General features: G+C 48.2%; 1 protein-coding gene across 13 annotated transcripts in view; it reads right to left on the bottom strand.

Moving 5' to 3' along the window:
* SLC4A11 (solute carrier family 4 member 11) overlaps nucleotides 1-19,800 on the bottom strand; it is a 94,389-nt gene extending 74,589 nt beyond the window's left edge. For 4 of the 13 annotated variants that reach the window (XR_013774462.1, XR_013774463.1, XM_079307287.1 and 1 more), the window contains exons 1-2: nucleotides 14,877-15,337; nucleotides 2,027-2,077 (exon numbers count right to left, since the gene is read on the bottom strand). Coding sequence is in view for 7 of the 13 variants with exons in the window: in XM_079307287.1 (XP_079163413.1) it covers nucleotides 2,027-2,077; nucleotides 14,877-15,102 (277 nt within the window). In the remaining 6 variants the exon portion in view is untranslated. Of the gene's footprint in view, nucleotides 1-2,026; nucleotides 2,078-12,704; nucleotides 12,873-14,876; nucleotides 15,338-19,475 lie in introns of those variants that run through there. The other 9 variants (XR_013774461.1, XM_079307290.1, XR_013774465.1 and 6 more) reach the window with 7 other exon arrangements.
* Nucleotides 19,801-20,563: the final 763 nt, after the last annotated feature.

Here is a 20,563-nt window from a genome sequence, read left to right as displayed (position 1 = left end):
GACGCAGTTCGGTGATTTCGCAGCTCTGTTTCAAAACAAGCTGTTTTGAAACCCTGTGGAAAGGTGACATCTTTATCTGTGGCTTCCTGCAGCCCCGATGACGTTTGGGGGTGAAGGTTCTGAGGAGGTGAGAGCACAGAACTCCTGCAGAGAGATTAGAGGGGCAGCACAGCGGGGCGGGAGCGCTCCCACGAGATGCGCCGCCCGTACGCGCCAAGGCCTCGGCTCCAACGAGCAGCAGAAGGTGACTCATCACTCCACAGCAGCTGAACTCTTCCAAAAGGTCAGTTTGTAACGAGGAGAAAGAGTGACAGCAGCCTTGAGAGGGAAATAACCAAGAAATCTGCTGTATTTCCAACAACAGCGCAGCGTGCGGGCCGAGGAGGAACTCGGGAGCGATGTCCTCTGCGTCCCCAAACCACAGAGAAGCACAACAGGAAAGCACCACACAGCTTCTCAAAGCCCTCAGAGGCTGCTCCAAGGTGCTGTCTCCTCCAGACAAAGGAGGAAGATGAGTAATAACACAATTATAGGGCAGACATGCCCATTGCCGTGGCACCAAGTTGGCAAAAGAAGAAGCGTCTCTCCGAGATTTGAACAGAGGATGCCACAACTACAAAAAACATTCAAAAATCTGCTTTTGGGTTTTTTTGTTGTTTGTGGGGATAGTTTGAGGAAGGCAAGACTGAGTCTTGGAAGGGGACATGCAGAGTCACATAAAATGCTAGGACAGATAGCTGGGCTCGTGTTTCCTGTAGCAGAAGGGTTTGGGAAGAAGGAGGTGTCTGTCCTGCCTCCCAAACCAGCAGCATTTCTCCCCAAGCCTTACACTGCTCTCAGGCAGATGCTGGGGGCTCAGTCACCTCCTCAGATCCCACCCTGGGTCACCCTCTCACATTCCCAATCCTCAGGAAAGAACCAAGCACATCCCAAAATCCCACAGGTGAGGTGGGAAGGAGGGAAGGAGCAGGACAACCCAGACCTCACACCCCACATGACCTCAGAAACCCTCCCTGAGGTCAGGAATTATTTTCTGCCCTTCTGCAACTCAAGCCAGCCCCAGGAGAAGGGGAGAGCCAGTGGCAAAGGAAGTGCTGTCACCAGTGGTGCTGGATCAGCTGACATCTGGCAGACTTTCAGCTTCCCCTTCCAGATGTCAACCCCTGCAACAAGAAAGATGAGCCAAGCATCTAAGGGCCTAAACAACCAGAGAATTGTACTCTTTTCTTCTCACCATTTGGAAGTCCTGAATATTTCCAGCTCTTCCAAGGGCAGGAAGCCCCAAGCTCTCTTCCTGAAGAGGCTGGAACTCTCCAGAAGATCTCTCCCTACACACATGCTGTTTTGGGGGAAAACACAGGGCAGGGGGTTGGAACAAGATTATCTTTAACGTCTTTTCCAACCAAAATTAGTCCATGATTCTATTTCTCCAAAATCAGCAGAGAAGATGGGACTCACTGCATTTCAACTGCTCCTTTGTCAGTACAGTATCTCCAAGATCTCAGTCATCTTTGAGGCAGATGATCCAAGTTGAGGCAGATGATCCAAGTTTTCAAATGCCACCATTTAATCTCGCTTCAAAGAAAAATAAAAATCTTTGCAGTAAAAGATGTGTCTGCCAGAGCCATCCAACATTTGCCTGATGCTCTTTGGCAGGATGTCTCCAAAGGGATCCAACACCCACGCACAATTCCCACTCCAGAAAAAGACAAGCAGATACACCTGCCAGGCTGTATGACAGGAAAACAACACCAAAGAACTTGAAAAACAAGGAGCCACCCAGAAGAGTCACTGATGACAATGTGGAGTTGATTATTTACTGCCTGACTATCTCAAACATCTACAGGATTTAAAAACACGGAGCCTGCTCCCAGGACAGGATTACACAACCACCACACCAGACTGTTTTCACATCACACTTCAGTTAAATGGATCCTGTTTCACCCATATCAGGTTTGCAGCTACCTCTGCAGTGCAGCTCCCCCTCCAATAAGGTGTGTATGCAAAAAAGTCAAATAATACTTGCCACTCTCTTCAAAGAAGTATCCATTTCTTGACATCGCTGCTGGTGGAGACTCTGGAGAAGACAGAAAAAAAAATGAAACATGAGAATCATCAAAATGCTGAATGTCTTCATTTTCCAGCACAAAGTCAGTCCCAAAATACTGCAGGCATCAGATTTTCCTGAATGTGGTAAATGTAACTTTTTGCTTATTGATGTTATAGTATTTACCAGAACTTTCCTTTAAAGCCACAGGCAGTACTCAACAAAAAGTCTCAGACATCCTGAGCTGGCACCACAAAAGAACAAAGCTACAGACCAGGATGAGTCTGATCAACTCAGGAATTTACCAAACCTGAACCAGTATGTCAGCAATAATGCAAACTAAACACCTGAAAGGCTTTTATAAAAATACAAGCCATAATGAAACCTAGGTTGTACCTTGTGCTCAGATAAAAAGAACCAATTTAGAAATTAATTTTGATGAAAATGGGAATTCACTTCCCATCCTGCTGCTCCTAATCATTAGGATATCCCCCAAACAGTGCTTGGCACTTGAAGATAAGCCCCAGAACCCTCCAGCCCTCCTTGTCCCACTTCCTGAGCTGGAGTCCTGCAGCCAACACCATCTGCACCAACAGGTTCTGGTGAGGAAGCCACAAACGGGAAATGACAGTGAGCAAGAGCAAAGCCACAGGCACAGCAGCAGCAGGGATGTACCCCCATCATTTATTAGGGAATAGGGGTTCTGGGACTGAGTCACTTCTGCAATTCACTGCTGGCAAAGCAGGTATTGAACATTTCTTGGTGTGGTAACAGAGCACAGGAGCACCTGCTCTCAGGTGTGATCAAAGCCTGCTCAAACCCAGCCTGGCTGTTCTCAATGCTGACAAAAGGGGACAGCTCAGCCTGTGTGGGCACCCTGGACAGGTGCACAGCCCATTTTACAGTGAATAACAGAGCTCTTGATTTCAGTATCTGAGCAAGAGTCACCCAAGCAGCCCCTCAGAAACCTGGGGCTCAATGCTGCCTCTTCACACAATTCCTCCCAGCCAAAAAGCAATCAGAAAGAGGAATAGGTTTGCTCTGTCTTTCCCCACTTCATTAGGCTAATCAAACATTACCTACGCAAGCCTGGGATGAATTTGGGCCAACAAGGAAAGAGGTTTTGCCTGCCTTATTGTTCTACAGATTAGGCTTCCTGCTTTTCCTTTGAGGTATGACACTTGTTTTCCCAAGACCCTTTCTCTGCCCCATAACTTTTGGCTCCCAGGTTGCAGGCTCTTTATTCCCATGTACAGTGAGCCACGTTGTGAGGGCTCACAATTCCTGCAGGTCCCTCAGGAGCCTTTGTGCACATGACAAAGTCACGGCGCTGACGGCAGCACCTCCCAGCCCTGTCACTTGTCACCACTCAGACCTTCCAGTGCCAACAGGTTCCTGAAGGGATACCCTGATGGCCATGAAAAATTTAAAAAAAAAATAAATAAAAAAGAGCCAGCACATAAAGCAGAGGGCAATTCAAGTGTCTGGTCCAAGGGAGAAACACAATGTTCCAAAGTTCATCCCAGAACAATGGGCTGGAGGAACAAACGGCACCAAACTGTGGCCAAGGGGCACCCATTACACGAGTCAATTGTTTCCCTCCACCTGGAAGGGAAGGAGAAGATCCATCCAGACTGATTAGTATGTTAATGATCAAAGGAAAGTTTTTAAAGAGGCTCTCATTGTGCAATGATTGCATTTACGTATTTCAGGGAAACAAACAAAATACGCCTCGGCGGGGCGGATTACCCAAGGAACCCACATTCCCACCAGGATGGTTTATCCATTTCTCACTCCTCTTATGGGTTCTGAGGGAGCCTGAAGCAACATATTCATCCTCCACTGGGCAAAATAAGACACTCTGCTTTTCCTTCAATTGAACACAGCTATTTCTGCAGGCTGATGCTGTCTAACAATCGGGAATTGGTTGGTTTCTTCCTCAGAAATTACTTCCAACTGCAGCATCACTTGGTTTTCATCACACCTTCACTGGAGACTGGTTTGGTCCCTGCTTGGACCAGGCATGAAAAGGGCAAGACTGGGGTGTTACAGCAGGCAGTGCCATTTCATTAGGTGCCACTGGTTCCTCTGAGTCACTAATGAGCCACAGTCCCCCCGGCAACATGCTCAGGTAATTATGGTGGAGGTGCTGGTTTTTTCAGATGAGTCATAAAACAGAGGTCTTAACCTTGTAATTAAAGATGCAATGGCACGTTTGAAGGGGGGAGAAAATAAAAAGGGAAAAAAAAATAGTCAGGCGTTCACCCTACTATGTCCTGGCAAAAACCCAGTCCTGGTAATTTGTCTTCTCCCAACATAATGGTGTCCCACAGCACCAACCCAATTCAGACTTCCAAACAGCCTTGTTGGCGCCTTTGGAAAAGCTGCTGCACCCCCACGGAAGGGGCACATTAACATCAGGAACCTGAGTGTGGCGTGCCCAGGAGGTAAAAGGTGATGGGTGTTTATACAAGCCCAGACACAGGCAGGGAGCCACAGGAGCAGCTGAAAGGTCAGGGATTAGCACAAGTGGAGGCAGGAAGGGCAAATTGGGGACTACAGCATCTGCACCTCTGATGCACTACAGAATTCAACATTCACCTGATTTTTCATACAACAGTTTGTGCTGGAAGGGATTTCTAAAGGTCTAGTCCACCTTCCCTGCCATTGGAAGGGATATCTGCAACTAGATCAGGCTGCTCAGCACACCATCCAGCCTGATCCTAAATATTTCCTAGGATGGGGCATCCACCCAATCTCTGAGCAACCTGGTCATGTATTTCACCACCATCATTGCAAAAAAAATTATTCCTTATGTCTAATCTAACTCTCTTTTAATTTAAAAACATCACCCCAGTATTTTATCACCATCATTGCAAAAAAAAAAATTATTCTTTATGTCCAATCTAAATCTCTTTTTGTTTAAAACCATCACCCCTTGTCTTATCCAAACAAGATTTTCTAAAGTCTGTCCCCACCTTTCTGAAAGGCCCCCTTTACGCTCTAAAACATCACAGTAAGTTCAACCTAGAACTTTCTGTCCCAGTTTTGAATAAATTAGGAGGAAACACCTTGAAATGAACGTGCCCTCTAACAGATGACACCTCTTCTTCAGCTTGAACAACCCCAAGGTTTGAACTGAGCAGAACAAACCCGACCCATCTCAAGGGGAGCCCAATTAACCAATCTCTTTCTTCCTTATCTGCAATCCCTTTCTCCCCGTATTCCCCCATCAGGAGCAAGCACTCTTTATGCTGAGGGATGCTAGCTAAGGACAAGGCCAGCTGCCTGGTGCTGAAGTGCAGGCTCAGGAGCAGCCAGCAAGACAAACACATCAGCAGGCTCCACCTGCTCCCCTCTCCCGGCGCTTACGGGATTTCGCCTCCAAGGTCTCGGCTCCTTGGCCGGGTTTGGCTGAGCTGGGCTCAGGCTGTGCAGAGCTGACAGCAAGGCTGAGCCTGCTCTGCTCCAGCTGACGCACACACCAACCTTGCATTTCCTCTCCCCACCTCACCTCCACTCCTGAAATTAAAAAGAGTTCAAGCAAGGGCCAGTTATGAAACACCGCGGTGATCGATGCAATTGCTGGGCTCAGGGAAGCCTGGGCAGGAGTACAAGTCTCCAGATTCATTAGGCATCAGCATGATAATGCTCCACGGTTTGCCTGAAGTTGCAGAAGTGTTTCCATGAAGGATAAATCTTCCTCCAGCCTGCAAAGTGCAGAGGGGCTCAGGGGTTTCCCCCTCTCCACACCCTCAGATTCGCCCGTTCTTTCACCCAGGTTTTCTTACAAAAGCTGCAAAAGCAAAGAAATTTCAGCGAGAGACAAAGCTGGAAAGCACTACCCCAAGGAGCAAAGATGCACAGCACAACTCCTTCCTGTGCCTCTGGGATCTCTCAGAGAAGTCCTGCCTCTCTCCAGACTCTCTCACCCATCACCTCCAAGGACAACCAGACTCTCCAACTGCTCTCCCTGTCCAAAGGCAGAACAAGGGGCCACCTTCCCCTGGCTGCCCAAAACCACAGGGTGCAGCCCTCTTTTGACAATTCAAGCCATGCTCTTCTTTCCTAAACGTTAATTTACTCCAGGAAATAACTTCTACTGCCACCCCAACCTTATTCCCTGCAGGGATGTGTGTTAGATGAGACTAAATTGGAGAGGCACACGGTGTTACCAACCCTTTCTTTTCTCAAAAGGAAAATTTCTGAGCTGAGTGCTGAATTCAGAGGTGAAGTCCTGTAAAAGAGGAAACAAAGCTGCTTTTTCTAGACTCAGGGATACAGGTGAAGATTTCATGGCTAAGCCACCACCCTTTGAGCTGAGGCAACAGCAGAGAGCCCAAGAACTACCAAGGCAAAGGAATATTAGAGAATCACAGGATGGTTTGAGCTGGGAGCTAACAGACCATCCAGTGCAACACTGCCATGGGCAGGGACACCTTCCACCAGACCTAGGTATGGCATTTATTTTTTAACTTTTGCTGCTGCTGTTTAAAGTGCTTGGTTTTAGGACTGGGATGGAACAGTTGATCTGCCACAGGAAGCACCAGACAAGAATTGGGTATATTTCCTGATTTCTTACATTCTTACCATTTTTACATTTAACAACAAAGCCCTGCCATGGCATCCCCCATTATTAAATCCCTGTGGGCACTGCGTCTCCAATCTAATAACCCATTTTGACTCTCTGGTTTTAAAGTTAGCAATAAGTTCTCTTGAGCCTTGCAATACTGGAGGATTATGAATAAAAACACATTCTCAGGATACTTGGGTAACTCAATTACAATGTTCTGGTGCTGGCATCTTCCAAGTAAACAGCCCTCTGCTGCACAAGCCTTATATTGAAGTCAAACACAGCAAAAGCTTTCTGCAAGTACTGCTACAGCCTTTTATGATTTCTCTCTGGTAAATCTAGAGCAATTCTAGTGCTTTGATAGTTAACTGGAGTTTATTTTACCAGTTTGAACGAGGTACTGGGGAAGAACTTTTTTTATTTACAGGTCCTTTAATATTGGCAGCTCTTGGGTTGTCTCTGAACGTGGGCAGCTCGTACATCTAGAAAATTTAGTTACCCTGAAAGTTCTGATTAGAAAATATCATGTATCTTCATTATCTTTTACTCAGGGTGTGCTTCAATTATCCCAAATTTACAGAATGGTTTGGGCCAGAAGGATCCTTAAAGACCATCTAGTTCCAACCCCATATTCCAGTATTTTCCACCAGACCAGGTTCTCCAACCCCATCCTGGCCTTGGGCACATCCAGGGATGGGGCAGCCACAGATTCTTCAACACCCTCAATTTCCACCACTTTTTGCTGGAGCTCTGAGGACATTTCTCAGACTCATCAGCACTTGCAATGTCCTCCCTCAAAGCTGATAAAGCAAAACACGTCAGACTGTGAGTGAGAAATTACCACAAAAATCACTTGTTTGTGCTGCAAAAGCCTTCAGACTTTGCCCATTTCCTCCCAGGAAGAATTACCAATTATTGCATCATACTGAACTGCCCAGTCAGATAATTGGGCAGAAATGGGATGGGTAACTGGAAAGAAATCCACTTCCCAGAAAACATGCAGGACTTGAGCTCTGCAGCAAAGTTTTGGTCACTTCCAGCTGACTCCAGGAGTTTATCAGTCAATGTCCAGCAGCACCACTGAATGCAAAATGGGGAATGTTACAGTGAAGCTTCACCCCCTCAAACTGATCCATCTTGGACAAATTTATGGTCTCATCCAAGGGTTCAACCTGCTGAAAGATGATGCAGCTTCCCCCACCCAAATCCCTCCAGTCCCAGTGTTCAATATTAAACTCTTATAAAAATCTTATTTTCTGCTCTCTCCACCCCAACATGAATTAACATCCCAGGACAAGAGATTCCTGCACAAGGGATCTGGAAGCTGAATTCAGGTTCCTGCAATTTGGAGCAAGGGGAGAATCACAATTTATGTGTTTTAAATACCCAATAACCAAATGGTGCTGCTCTCCTTCTCCACCCAAAGTCAGCAGAAACCCAGACTTAAGAGAAAAATCAGAGAAAAATCACACACACAGGAAATAATACCTCAGGGGGAACCTGAAGGAGAGGAGGAATTTTTTAATTATGTGGAGCATTGACTGAACTGGAGTTTAAAAATCTCAGTGTGCAGCAAGAGCTCAGCTGGAGGAGGATGAAGAATCCTCAAACTCCTTTGATAACACAACAGCATCACAGCAGAATAGGACAGGAGCTTGACAGGCAGCAAATCTGATCACAGCTGAGAAGATCAGCTCCAAATATGTCAATATTCAAGTTTTTTCTCCAACAGAGCCTCTCTTGTGCTCTTAAAACAAGAGATTCTGGGAGTTTCCATGAAGAACCAAACAGCACAGGCTCTTGGTGGAGACATTCCCTGCAAATCATTTCAAACCACCCAAGTCAGCAAGAATTAATGGATAACAGCAAGCAAAAAGCTTTTCTGCCTCAAGTTGCCACTTCTCATTTCTATCTACACCTTCAGCAGCTGATTCCTTCCCACAGCTCCACCTAATTCAGCTGGAAAAGCCTGGTGAAAGCAAAACTCCTGCTGGCACAGAGATTGGAATATGTCCCTGTGCTGCTGGTCTGGGAAATCACAAGTGGCAGACAGGACAAGAGCTCAAGGAGATTTGACTTGTTTTTCCTCCATGCCTAGAGTGGTGTGATTAAAAAAAAAAAAAAAAAAAAAAAAAAAAAAAGAAAAATCACAGGGTTTCCAAACTGATCACTGTAATTCAAGAAGTGTAAGATCAGTAAGGGATGCTTGCTAACACCTGGGCAGGGAAGTGCCTGGTAAATGGTGTCTGTGAAACACAGACCTTTCTCCAAAAAGCATCCATAAAGGCAAAGGAAAACATCAAAGACAAAACTCAGGAGGGGCCAAAAAACCTTTTGTAAGTCATTAACTGGGGAATATCTGCACTGGGAGTCCCAGGGAGTTTTTTCTTGAAGCGCCCAGTCAAGATCAGCTGAAGGATTCTCTTTGGGCACAGCTTTAGAGCTTGGCTCTCTTTTTTCAGTGCAGACACACATCCATCCCCAGCAGAGCCAGAGGGGGATAATCCCTGTCCCTCCCAGCTCATCCCTCCCCAGCTCAGTGCCAGGGCTGCAGGGAAAGGCTCTGCAAGGAGAGACCCAGCTCCACAGGCACAGCTGTGACCCTGCTCCCCCCTTCCACCCACCACAGATGGCAAAACATCTTCCCAAAAGCAGCTCCCTGCAGCACCAGAAGAGCAGGGAGAGGGCAAAGCCCCACGGTGCAGCAGGGAGGGCTCTGCCTGCATCTGCTGCCCCTCACCTTCCTCAGCTCATCCTCCTCCTCCTCAGGAGGAAAACACAGTCCCTGAAGGGAAAAAAGCACAGCACACCTGGAGATTTAACACAGGCAGCAGGGGCTGGCATCGCTGGGCAACAAGAGGGATACTTAACAAAGGATGTTTACTGGAAAGTAAACATTTTACCTAAATGGGTTGATTAACATGCAAACACCTACAAGAAATCAACTCAGGAGGTCCTGAAAACATTTCAGGAGACAGCCATGCCCCAGAAAGATTTAAATCTACTCCAAAGCTCTTCACCCCACTAAACTTTTCAAAGTGCTGCTCAGAGCATCACTGAGGAGGAAGGTGCTTTTAAGTAGCCCAATTTGATGGTAAATTATTGCCCCAGGCCAGAGACTCAGACCTGCAGGGACACAAGTTTTGCCCTCCATGGATAAACATGTCCTCTAGCAAACTTTACTGCAGAGAATGTTTCTGTTAAATAATTCTTTAAAACTCCCTTTAACACGTTCCTCTTGCCACAGGATTGCACTGATGTGTTGCTTATTCCCCTATCCCCAAAGAATTTTCACCATCTCTTTGCTTCCCAGAAGGGTTTCATTCCCCCACATCCCTGTTTTTAGGACTCAGAGGTCTGGATTATCCAAACTATAATCACACCCCTTTGAAATGTCCCATTTCTGTCGTTTTTGGAGATCACAAACCAGTCCTCTGACATTTCCAGGGCTATCCTGAGTCACTTGGAAATGAAGTTTTGCTCCGTGGATCTATCTGAACAGTGTCCTCCAACAGAGTGGGGTGACATCCCAGTCCTGCTCCTGGCAGAAAACACAACTCTGGCTTTGAGGCTGAAATCATGGATTATATGCAAGGAGCTGGATACCCTGCTGAGGATGGGAATGGTGTGGGGAGGTTTTTAAGTTATGCCACGGGTCACCGTGGTAAATGAAACCCCAGAACTCATTTTCACAGTGGCTGGCTGGGAAAATAAAGCATCATATTGAAGGGATAAAGCAGGAAGCATCCTCCTGCCTGCTCCCTGCCAGGCAAACACACACCCACACACAGGCTCAGGGATCAGACGTGCCTGTTTTCAAAGCCTTCCTCCTCACTGCATTGAACAATTCCCCTCCTCAGCTTCCTCCAGCTCACCCATTGCAATAAAACCAGCTAAGAAAGAGTCACTGGGTGCAGCAGTGACAGCTCCCAGAGACCTCCCCCCACCCCAAAAAAAAAAAAAAATTAAAAAAAAAAAAAAATAAAGCTGTTTGGATTTAGCAGGAGCACCACGTTCTCCAGGTTGAGTCATCACAATTTAGCCCACCCAAACAATTAATATCCGAGGCTGCCTCCCAGAGGTGAGCTGCAGGAGGAAGGCACCCTGCACATCCAGAGTCCTGCAGCTGCTTTCCCAACAGGACATCCACTCCTCATCCTCTGCACTTCACAGCTGAGCAGGACAATTTCAGCACCAAGGCACCAACAACACTTTTGGATTTGGCTGTTGGATTATTTTATCTATTCTCTCCACCCCATCCCCTCCATTTTTTTTTTTTAACAGGTTGAAGGGGAAGATTTTGTTTTGTTGGACCCTGTAAAAAAGTGATTTAAGACTTGCAGAATTTCTTGTTTAAGCACTACATGGAGAGACAGCAAATACCTCCAGAGATCCCACAAGCTGGCAAAGGCCCAAGATCAGGCCAGTTGAGGCTCTTCAGTAGACTTTTCCTGAAACATTTAAATAATTTAGAAAGCATTAACTCTTACTGACAGCTTCTCAGGCAGCTCTTTCCCTTGCAGGGCTCTATCAGAAGCCTCATCACTCTTATTCCAAAAGAAAAAGAAATACTGCAAACAGCCCCAAATCTTGCTCAGGGTTGAGGATGGATTTTAAAAGATCCCTGAGATATTTTTCTCTGCTGAAATTCATTCTTTGTACAGGCAGGTCTTCCAGAGGCCACCACCTGCCACTTATCTGCAGTGGCATTGTGTAAACCATGTAAAAATGGTTAAGAGACAGTCTGACAACATTTCACTGACTTGGGGCTATTCAGAGGGTGGGAGCTGCTCCCTGTAGGGATTTAAATGTGTAAATACTGTAAAAATTGAGCAGCAGGGAGGAGTAAACTGATGGGAATAAGCCTTTCTTGGGGGTTTTGTAGAAGAGATGCTGCAGCAGCAGCAGTCTCACTCTGGAGCATCCCTCCCTCCTCCAGGGTACCAGGGTCATGTTTTGGAACAAAGTGGATTTCTAGAAAGTTTTTTTTCTCCCCACTATCTTATCACCTCCAGAAATGAAAACAGCTGCTGAAAAGGCAGCAGTGGCTGAGCCAAGCTTTTACAGCAAAGTTGCTCCTGCACCCCTTCCCACCAGCAGCCCCCAAAAAATCACTGTGTGGTACAAATCTAACCCACAGAAAACCAGAACTCTGCCCAAACCCAAGGTCTGTACTGGAAACAGAAGCAGAGCACTGGACCCAGCCACCTGATCACCACACACATTTTCAGCTGTGCTTCTCATCAAGACAGAGAGAAAAAAAAAAACACCTCCCTCTGCCACAAAAAAAAGCCCAAAGCATCCCCAAATGGCCACAGAGCTGCACTCTGCAGCCTCATCCACCCCCCAGAAACAGGGTCTGCAATTCCCACCAGCTTCAGCAGGACAACACAAACCTCCCCATGCAGCTCCCCATGTTTAGGAGCCATAAAACAACATCAGTGACAACAACAACAACACAGGTGGGGGGAGAGGCAGCAGCACCAGATCCCATTTTCCTGTCCATCACCAATCCAAAATTAAAATGCCCCAGTCCAGTGATGAAATAACTGCAGACTGACACGCTGGCAGATAATGTTATTCATTAGGATGTTGTTTATGGTTCATCTACAATGCTCCAGCACCAGGGAGCATTTCAGACACACTACATGCATGATTTTGTCTCCACTCAGCACTGCACTTCCCCCAAGTGAAACAGCTCTAGGTAAAGCTGACTGACAGGCTGGGAGGATGTTTTGCCATTAATTAAGAGAAAAACCAGAACAGAGAAGCTCTTCAGTGCTCATCTCCCCATGCATACCTTGAAACTAAATTCAAACCCCGAAAGCCGGTGCTCTGGTTAATTTAAATGGAATTTAAAAGGCATTCTCCATCCTTAAACACAGAGACATCCAGCACAGGCAATAGATATCATCACTGAGCAGAGCAAAGCCCATAGAAAATACATCAAGCACTGCCTTACTTTAGTGAATTAAATAATTCAAGAGCTGGCAGAGCTGCTTTTTCAGATTTCCTGACCAAATGCATCACCCAGCAACAGCAGTGCTTCAGTTCTGGGGAGGAGGTTTTAAGACCACAACTTACCTGCACTACTTCTTCAAGAGAGAGATGCCTCTGCTGCACCCAGGGCTGCTCCCCCAGAGCCACCAGCACTTGTCCCCAAAGGCCACTCGCTCAGGTGGCCGAGGCAGAGCCAGCTCCTGCTTTTTCACTGGCTCCAGTGTGAATCCATCCAGAGCATCTTTGTCCCTCACTTCCAATTGGCGAGCGGCGGATGGGTGGAGTGAGACCCATTAGCTCCCAGATGGACACGGCCAGCCCAGCCCTGCCAGCCCCACACCTGGGCAGCACCTCTGCACATGCCACCCTGCCCCAGCCAAGGGTTTGGGCTGTCTCCTCCTCCAGCCACCCAGACCCCTCTCAGAGCTGTTTGCCTCCAAGAGCAAAAAAAAAAAATAAAATTGAGGAGTTAAAGTGACCCAGCGCTCCGGAGCCGGAGAGTTTTGCTGGATGCAGGATGGAGAAAGCTCCTGTGCCTCCTTAAAAAAGAAAAAAAGCTCTCTGCCAGGCAGAGCTGAAGTGAGAAGATGCTGTACCTTACAGAGAGAAGTACAGAGAAAGCCAGAGGATGAAAAGAAAAAAGGAGGAGGGGGGGAAAAACCTGCTGCTGAGAGGGAGATAGAGCAAATTCCTTAAAGATACAGCTGCCGTGCCTGCCAGGCTCTGGTGCTTCATCCAGCTCAGCTGCACGGCAGCAGCACTGCAAGGGTTAATGCATGCATGCAGTGGAATGAGAAACAGGGCAGCAAGTCTGTGCTCCAGCAGCAAGTTGCAGAATTTAGAGCTGAAGGACCTCACCTCATCCGAGGGGACTTAAATCCCAGCCTGTGTGCCCAGTGCTGGACCACGAGGTGCCTAAAAAGCTTCGGAGGGAAGATGCCACATCCCCTCCTCCTGCTCCAGCCTATTCTACACTGCTTCACTTTCCTTACAATTCCAGATTTTCAGCACAATAAGCCAAGTCTCCCCCAGCTGGATATTTAAAGCCCAGAGGAATGGTCTAAGCTGGCCAAACAAACAAAACAAAAAAAAAAAAAGAGGGGGAAAAAGAAACAAAAAAACAAACTCCCCAAAGCAACATCAACTCAGCCTTAGTAAAGGCAGAACCCTAAAAGAACAAGACAGAAATAAACAATGAATTACCCAAATGCTGGCAAGGCTGGGTTCACTCCCCTACTACAGAAACTCTGACAATCGCTGCGACTTCAGTAAAAAAAATCCCCAGTGATGATATTTGACAGGAGGCAGCAAACACTTCCCAGAGCAAGGCAAGGGGAGGCAGCACCCAGCTGGGGCTGGGGCATCCCCTTTAGCAGAGGGAGCCACAATCCCCCATGCCAGGCCCTGCCACAGGCTGGTTTCCACTGCACAGAACCACAGGCAATTCGTGTTTTTAAACACCTCCCACGCGTTTTCTCTGCCGAGACTGCTCAGCCAGTCTCCTCCATTTTTTTTTTTAATTTTTTTTTTCTTGCCATGCCACCTGACGAGCTTTTCCAGGTAAAGCACATCACAGACTGGCAATAAGATGCTAAGGAGGTAAAGCATGGTTCAAGAAGGGTTTGAGACCCCTGGAGGTCTCCAGTCCCACTCCTTGCTCCACCTTTAAAGAAAAATCAGGACAACACCTCACCAAGCCAGACACCTTCCCCCAAAAAAAAAGTTTTGTAAGAAGTTGAGACTGCCATCCTAACAGAGCTCAGCTCCTAAACCAGCAGGACTCACCAAGCTCCCCACATTACATTAATGCAAGATTTGAACCAAGCTGGAATTTTTAAGGTAATTCCTCATAGTGAGACAAACCTGCGTTAGAACATCTTCAAACCTTCCTCTATCTCCACACCTGATACCTTCACCAACAGTTTAGAGGACACCTGACAGCATCACAACCCTGAAGGTGAACTGAGCCCGCTGAGCCTCCAGCAGGTATTTCAGGTTTCACACGGTGCCGGATTCATTTCAGCAAGTGAACAAGCTCAGGAAACAAAAGACTGCCTCAGATCAGTTTCTATTTTTAATTTTTTTCCACGCTGAGGCTGTTTATCAGCTCTCCCTGGGTACAGCAGGGACCAGAGCTCCTTGATGGAGATGCTGCGGGACCAGCAGAGATCACACCAAAATCCCACCAGCGCTGCCACCACCTCCAAAACCTCCCCAAAACCCCTCTGCTGTCCCATCCCAACGCTGCTCACGCACCATCCACCGGCCTGCTCCACCTCTGGGGCACCAAACGCTGCGGCCACGGGGCCAAATCCTGGGAAGAGGCAGCGCTGGCCCCGAACTGGCCGTAGGGCGAGCGCAGGAAGGTGAGCTGGGGGTAGCAGAAGGACGCGGGCTCCATCAGCACGGAGAAGAGAGGAGAGCCAGGTACGAAGCAAACCGCGTCTGCCTTCGCCTCCTGCAGAGCGTACTGTTGGGACATGCAGTCTCAGAGCCTTCTCCCAGGAAAGTTCCTTTTTTTTCCCAAAGGATTTAGTGCAAAAAAAAAAAAAAAAAAAAAAAAAATCGGAATAAAAGGAGCCCCAAAGACGGCGGAGCAGCCCCGCTGCTGCTGTCAGAGCCCGGCAGAGCACACTGGCAAGGCAGCGTCTCCAGCCTGTATTTAAACGCCCCTCTCAGAAAGCAGAGATGCAGCACAGGAAGAGACAAATTCCAGCTCTGCGTCGGGCTGATAAGCCAGGTTTATAATATTCAAGAAGTATTGGCATTACTACAGTTCCTCCCCCCCCACCCCCAACCTCCTCCCGCAACGAATATCTTGTTGTGCACAATAAGCAAAAAAAAAAAAAAAAAAAAAAAAAAAGAGTCCAATCACTAAAAAAAAAAAAAAAAAAGAAAAATCAGCGTGTTCCGGTGGGAACAGCCAACACGTTGAATAAAACAAACACACGCGTGTTAAACCCTGGGGACGCAATTAGGCTCGGAGCAAAGGGAAGAGGCTTTAACTCCTGCAAAAGGGGACGGCAGCAGGCAGAGGGAAAGGAGAATAAACCTGACGCCTCACACCGAGTCCCGTGGGGTGGCTTGTCCCCCCGGGGGGGAGCCCAGGTGGCCACTGCAGGGTGCACCAGCACCAGGAGGCGAGGAAGGGCACTTCACCCTCCTCCCAAATTGCCCTGTCCTCCTCATTTCCACTCCTGAGCCCCTCTCAGCAGGTAACACCCAGCAATAACTCACCCACCTCAACACCTTGAGACAAAGGCTGCCCAGTTCTGAGCTCTGACCAGCTGAGATCTCTCCACCAGCTTCAAATCTTGGTTTTTCCATCAGCACTGCTGGCATCCATCCCATCACAGCACAGCCCCACCAGCCTTGCTCCTGCCATTTCCATCAGGTCCTGCAAACTGGGGAACCCCAAAGGACACCTGGGGAAGAAAAGTCCTCACCCAACACCAGCATAAAGTGTAACCCACTCCACTGCCTTGGTTTTCATGTTTTTCTCCCCATGTCCTCGCACTTTATTGGCAAATTTCTGAGTGCTGACACTACTCTTACCTCTGTTCCCAAATCACAGCCTCACTGGCTCATCAGAGCTCACAGAACCTCCTTCAGCAGCAGAGATAGAGCAAAACTCTCAGTCCTGCTGGTTTTAATTGGGAGTCAGAGCCAAGGATGAATTTAGAAAGAGGGAGTAGAAGAAGCCATGGAGTTATGAGTGACAGCAGAGCCCTTTGATATCCCAGCCAGCACTGACAGATGCAGGAGCCTGCAGAGTGAGCTCTGGGCCAGCATGTCACCCTGCTCTGCACAGAGCCTCTGTGGGCAGCTCAGCCCAGATCACAGCTAGGAACTTGTATTTCTGCTAAAAAAGAGGCAAAAAACCCCCCCAAAAACCCAAGACTTTCAGCAGTGCCAGGTCCCAGCACAAACTCCTAAAGGAGCTGCCCTGCAAACTTCACCATCACACAACGCTGCTCACACTTGAGACAGGATGAACTTTGAGGAATTGCCTCAACATTCCCAGTTTTCAACCACTCTGCATCCTTCCCAACAGCCTCCCCACCCAGCTTGGATGGTAATAGCAAAGGTAGCTGGGATTTAACCTGTGCTGGATTTTAACCTGGCAAGGATTTGCATATTTAGAGGGTAGGTAACAGCTCCACGATGATGATGATGATGAGTTATTAAAGTGTCCCAGGGCAATCCTACAGAAGGAACCAGGACTTCTCCAGAAGTGGGTTCATGTTAGGAGGAGGTAACTCAAGTGCCACCCAGCCTGATGCAACAGAAAGGCTCTGGGAAGCCACAGGGTTCTCAGACACCTGAATCACAGCACAGTATTAGAATTACTAAAAAAACCCCAAACTAGCAGCTTTCCCCACATAATGTGATTTAACACCTGTCCTTAAGCATAAAGTACCTATGCAGAACATCAGTGCAGTTCTGCCAGGTCAGAATCGGAGATTTTACTCTTATACAGGCAAATAAAACAGCACCAGGGCTAAGCTGGGTAATTCCAGACTAAAATCCAACTAAAGCCTGACCTTGAGCCTAACTCGTATCTCAGCTGCCTCCTGCAAGACCAAACCAACCAAGCAAACAGGCAAATTGAACAGCACCAGGCTAAGTCTGATAATTCTGGATTAAATTCCAACTCTGAAACAAAAATCTGACCCTAACTCTTACCTCAGCTCCCTTCTGCTGAAATATCCAACTTCTCACTGACACTTTCCTTTAAGCCAAAGCAGAAAGCTTCCCTTGTGGATCCTTTCCCTTTGAAACCCAAGACATCTTTGTTTTCACACTGACTCAACACAAAAATAAAGCTTGTTTTAATAAATGTTTACAGCCTCAAATGATTTACTACAGCTTTACTAGAAGTCAAGCCACTCTGAGCTTACACACAGATATCTTATGCCACCGGGTGGGTCAAGCAAGGGCTCCAGTTAAAACCCCAACCCTTTCTTTTTATCTGCATTTATTTAAACAAGCTGAAGCATTCAAACTGCCAAGGAACAACAGGAGAGCCGGAGGGGAACTTCCTCTGCGGTCCATCATTCTTACGGAGCACCAACTGTACAAAAGCCACAGATATTTCAAAAACTGGAGGGCTCTGGCTGAGATGGATTAGCCAACAAATCCTCATTATAGCTGGGAAGTGGCAGGGGTAGCAATGACTGAGGTTGCTGTGCAGACAGGACTCAAAGTGTTGTCCCAAAAAAAACCCCAAAAAAGCAGCCACAAACCCAACAAGTAACCCAGGTGAGGCACAGCTGGATTTACTCAGGGTCGAGTGGTTTAGCCCGTGGGGCAGGAATTTGGCAGAGGAGGGACAAGGCTGTGCTCACACCTCTCCAGGAGAAATCCTGCAAACGCTGGGACAGCTATGGGGAAAGGGGGAAATTCCCTGTGGATTCTCCACGTGCAAGTCCATACAGAGCAGCTGTGGCTGCCCCTGGATCCCTGGAAATGTCCAAGGCCAGGCTGGACAGGGCTTGGAATGACCTGTGGAAGGTGTCCTTGCTCATGGCAGGGGTGGAATTAAATGAATTAAATTATCTTAAAGCTCTTTCCAACCCAAATCACTCCATGATTTTCTATTCCTGCAGGCACCAGAACAACAGCACGGGACACGAAAAAGCAGGAGAGCAAAGCTCTAAGGAAGAACATCAGCTCTAAGTACAAACTTTTCCCATTAAACCGGAGTGGGGAGAGCTCCGGAGGCACAAACCCTTCCCGAGCATTGATCCGGGGGACAGCACGGGTGACAAAGCTGCTGTGCCACCTACAGTCACTTGTGGTCCAGCACAAAGAGCCGTGCCCCGGTCCCTGTCCGGTCCTTGTCACTGTCCTGGTCTCTGTCCCCATTCCCGGTCCGTGTCCCCGTCCGGTTCCTGTCCCGGTCCCCATATCCCTGTCCCAGTCCTGGTCCCGGTCTGTGTCCCCATATCCCTATCCCTGTCCCCATTCCCTGTCCCGGTCCGTGTCCCCATATTCCTGTCCCTATCCCGGTCCCTGTCCCCATATCCCTGTCCCTCTCCTGTCCCTGTCACCGTATCCCCGTCCCGGTCCGTGTCCCCATATCCCTATCCCTCTCCTGTCCCGTCCCCATATCCCTGTCCCTGTCCCCATATCCCTGTCCCGTCCCTGTCCCTGTCCCCCAGCGCTGTCGCGGCCATGCCGCCGAAGGAAGCGCTTCCTCTGCCAGCACACACCGCGCTAAATAACTTTAAAAGCTCACCCCAGATCAAAACACCGATTCCCAAAGGTGTTCAAACCCCTCCTCTCCCCGCATTTCAAACAAACTCCGTGCCGGGGGGTCTTTCCCGGCGTGCACAACCCCCCAAATCTTCACGTTAAAGTTTCACTTTTTCTACTTTGCTTTTTTTTTCCTCCCCCCGCGTTTTTATTGCGGTTTTTGAACCAACGCGAAGTCAGGCAACCTCATCCGCAAGCAGCAGAGCGGAGCTGAGCACCACACCGGCTGCAAACAAGTAAAATAAAACATCCCAAAAAGCTGCCAGACCCCAAATTTCCACTGCTCTTTTTTCTCCCCGCATCCCCGGAGCTGGAACATCCCGCTCTGCCCAAGGAGCTCAACTTTGAGGGTTGTAAGTAATATAAATAAATAAATAAATAAAACCTCTAGCAGCGATGCAAAGCGATTTTCTCCCCCCCGATCATCCAAAGAGGGAAAATCAGGACACGCATCCCCGTCCCGCATCGCGCCGCGACCACTGCGCTGATGCAACAAGCACAAACCGGGCGGCAAGTGGGGTGACAAGGGGACACCCCCGTCCCTCCTGAACCCCAAAAAGCCCCCCTGAGCCCCCCAAAGCCGCCGGTGTCCCTCACCGCAGGGCTGGAGGTGGAAGAGCCGCCGGGCTGCCATGGCCGCGCCGCTCACCCCGTCCGCACCATCGCTGCCGCGCCTTCGTGAGGCGGCCGGGAGGGATGGGGGGGGGGGGTGTTCTTTATTTATTTCCCCCAGCCAAAATAAATAAATAATTTTAAAAATAAAAGAGAGAGAGAGAGGCTATTAGGTTTTCAACCCCCCCTCCCGCGCGCGCCGATTTAAAAGAAATAATGATAATTGGGGAAAAAAAAATTAATAAAAAAAAGGTGGAGAAAGTCCCGAGTGAGGAGCGCGGCTGGGAGGGGAAGGGACAGGCGGTGTCACAACCGGGTCCTAAAGCCCGACCGCGGGGACAGCGACACGGCAGAGGCAGATCTGTCCCGCACACTGCTCCTCGGGGTTTTTTTAGGATATATTTTGGAAGGGGCCTCACCAGTGCCACCGACTGCCATGGAAGGACAGCTTCCACCATCGCAGCTGGCTCCCAGCCACGCCCAGCCCGCCCCGGGACACCTCAGGGATCCACACTCGGGTATTTGGAATGAGGGGGGAAGAACGCTTAAAAAAAATCTTTAAATGCAAGGTGTCAGGCCCTCCCCACCCTCTTTCTTATTGAAAAAAATCTTCCTAATACTGATTCATATCTATGTAGACATATATCCTTCTGGTTTAAACCATCCTGCCTTGCTCCAGCACAACAGGTCCTGGATCGAGGTTTTGCCTTCAATTAAAAATTTAAAAAATTAAATCTCTGTTCACTTTTCCAGGAGTGCAGGCTGCTGGAAGCATTAGCAGGGGAGATGATGTTCATAAACTCAGAGCAAGGGAAAAACACAGCACTGACAAATCTTGATTTTCCCATCATCCATGGACACCATGGGGTCCCATCATCCAAGACTGGTTTGCTTTGCCGCTTCAAAATTCCTCTGAAATAACCTGGCACAGGCATTTTTGAGTCAAAACCAACCAGCGGGGGGTCAAAATAAATCCCTGGGGCACAGCACAGCGAGCTTGAGGTTCTTTACTTTTGTTGCAGCAGCAACAAAGTTTGAAAAGCAAGTGCAGAAAAAAACAACCTGCAGCTTTT

Source organism: Erithacus rubecula, assembly GCF_903797595.1.
Source record: "Erithacus rubecula genome assembly, chromosome: 5".
Lineage (NCBI taxonomy): Eukaryota > Metazoa > Chordata > Aves > Passeriformes > Muscicapidae > Erithacus > Erithacus rubecula.
The sequence above is the reverse complement of the archived record's forward strand: the minus strand, read 5'-3'. Positions and strand labels throughout refer to the sequence as shown.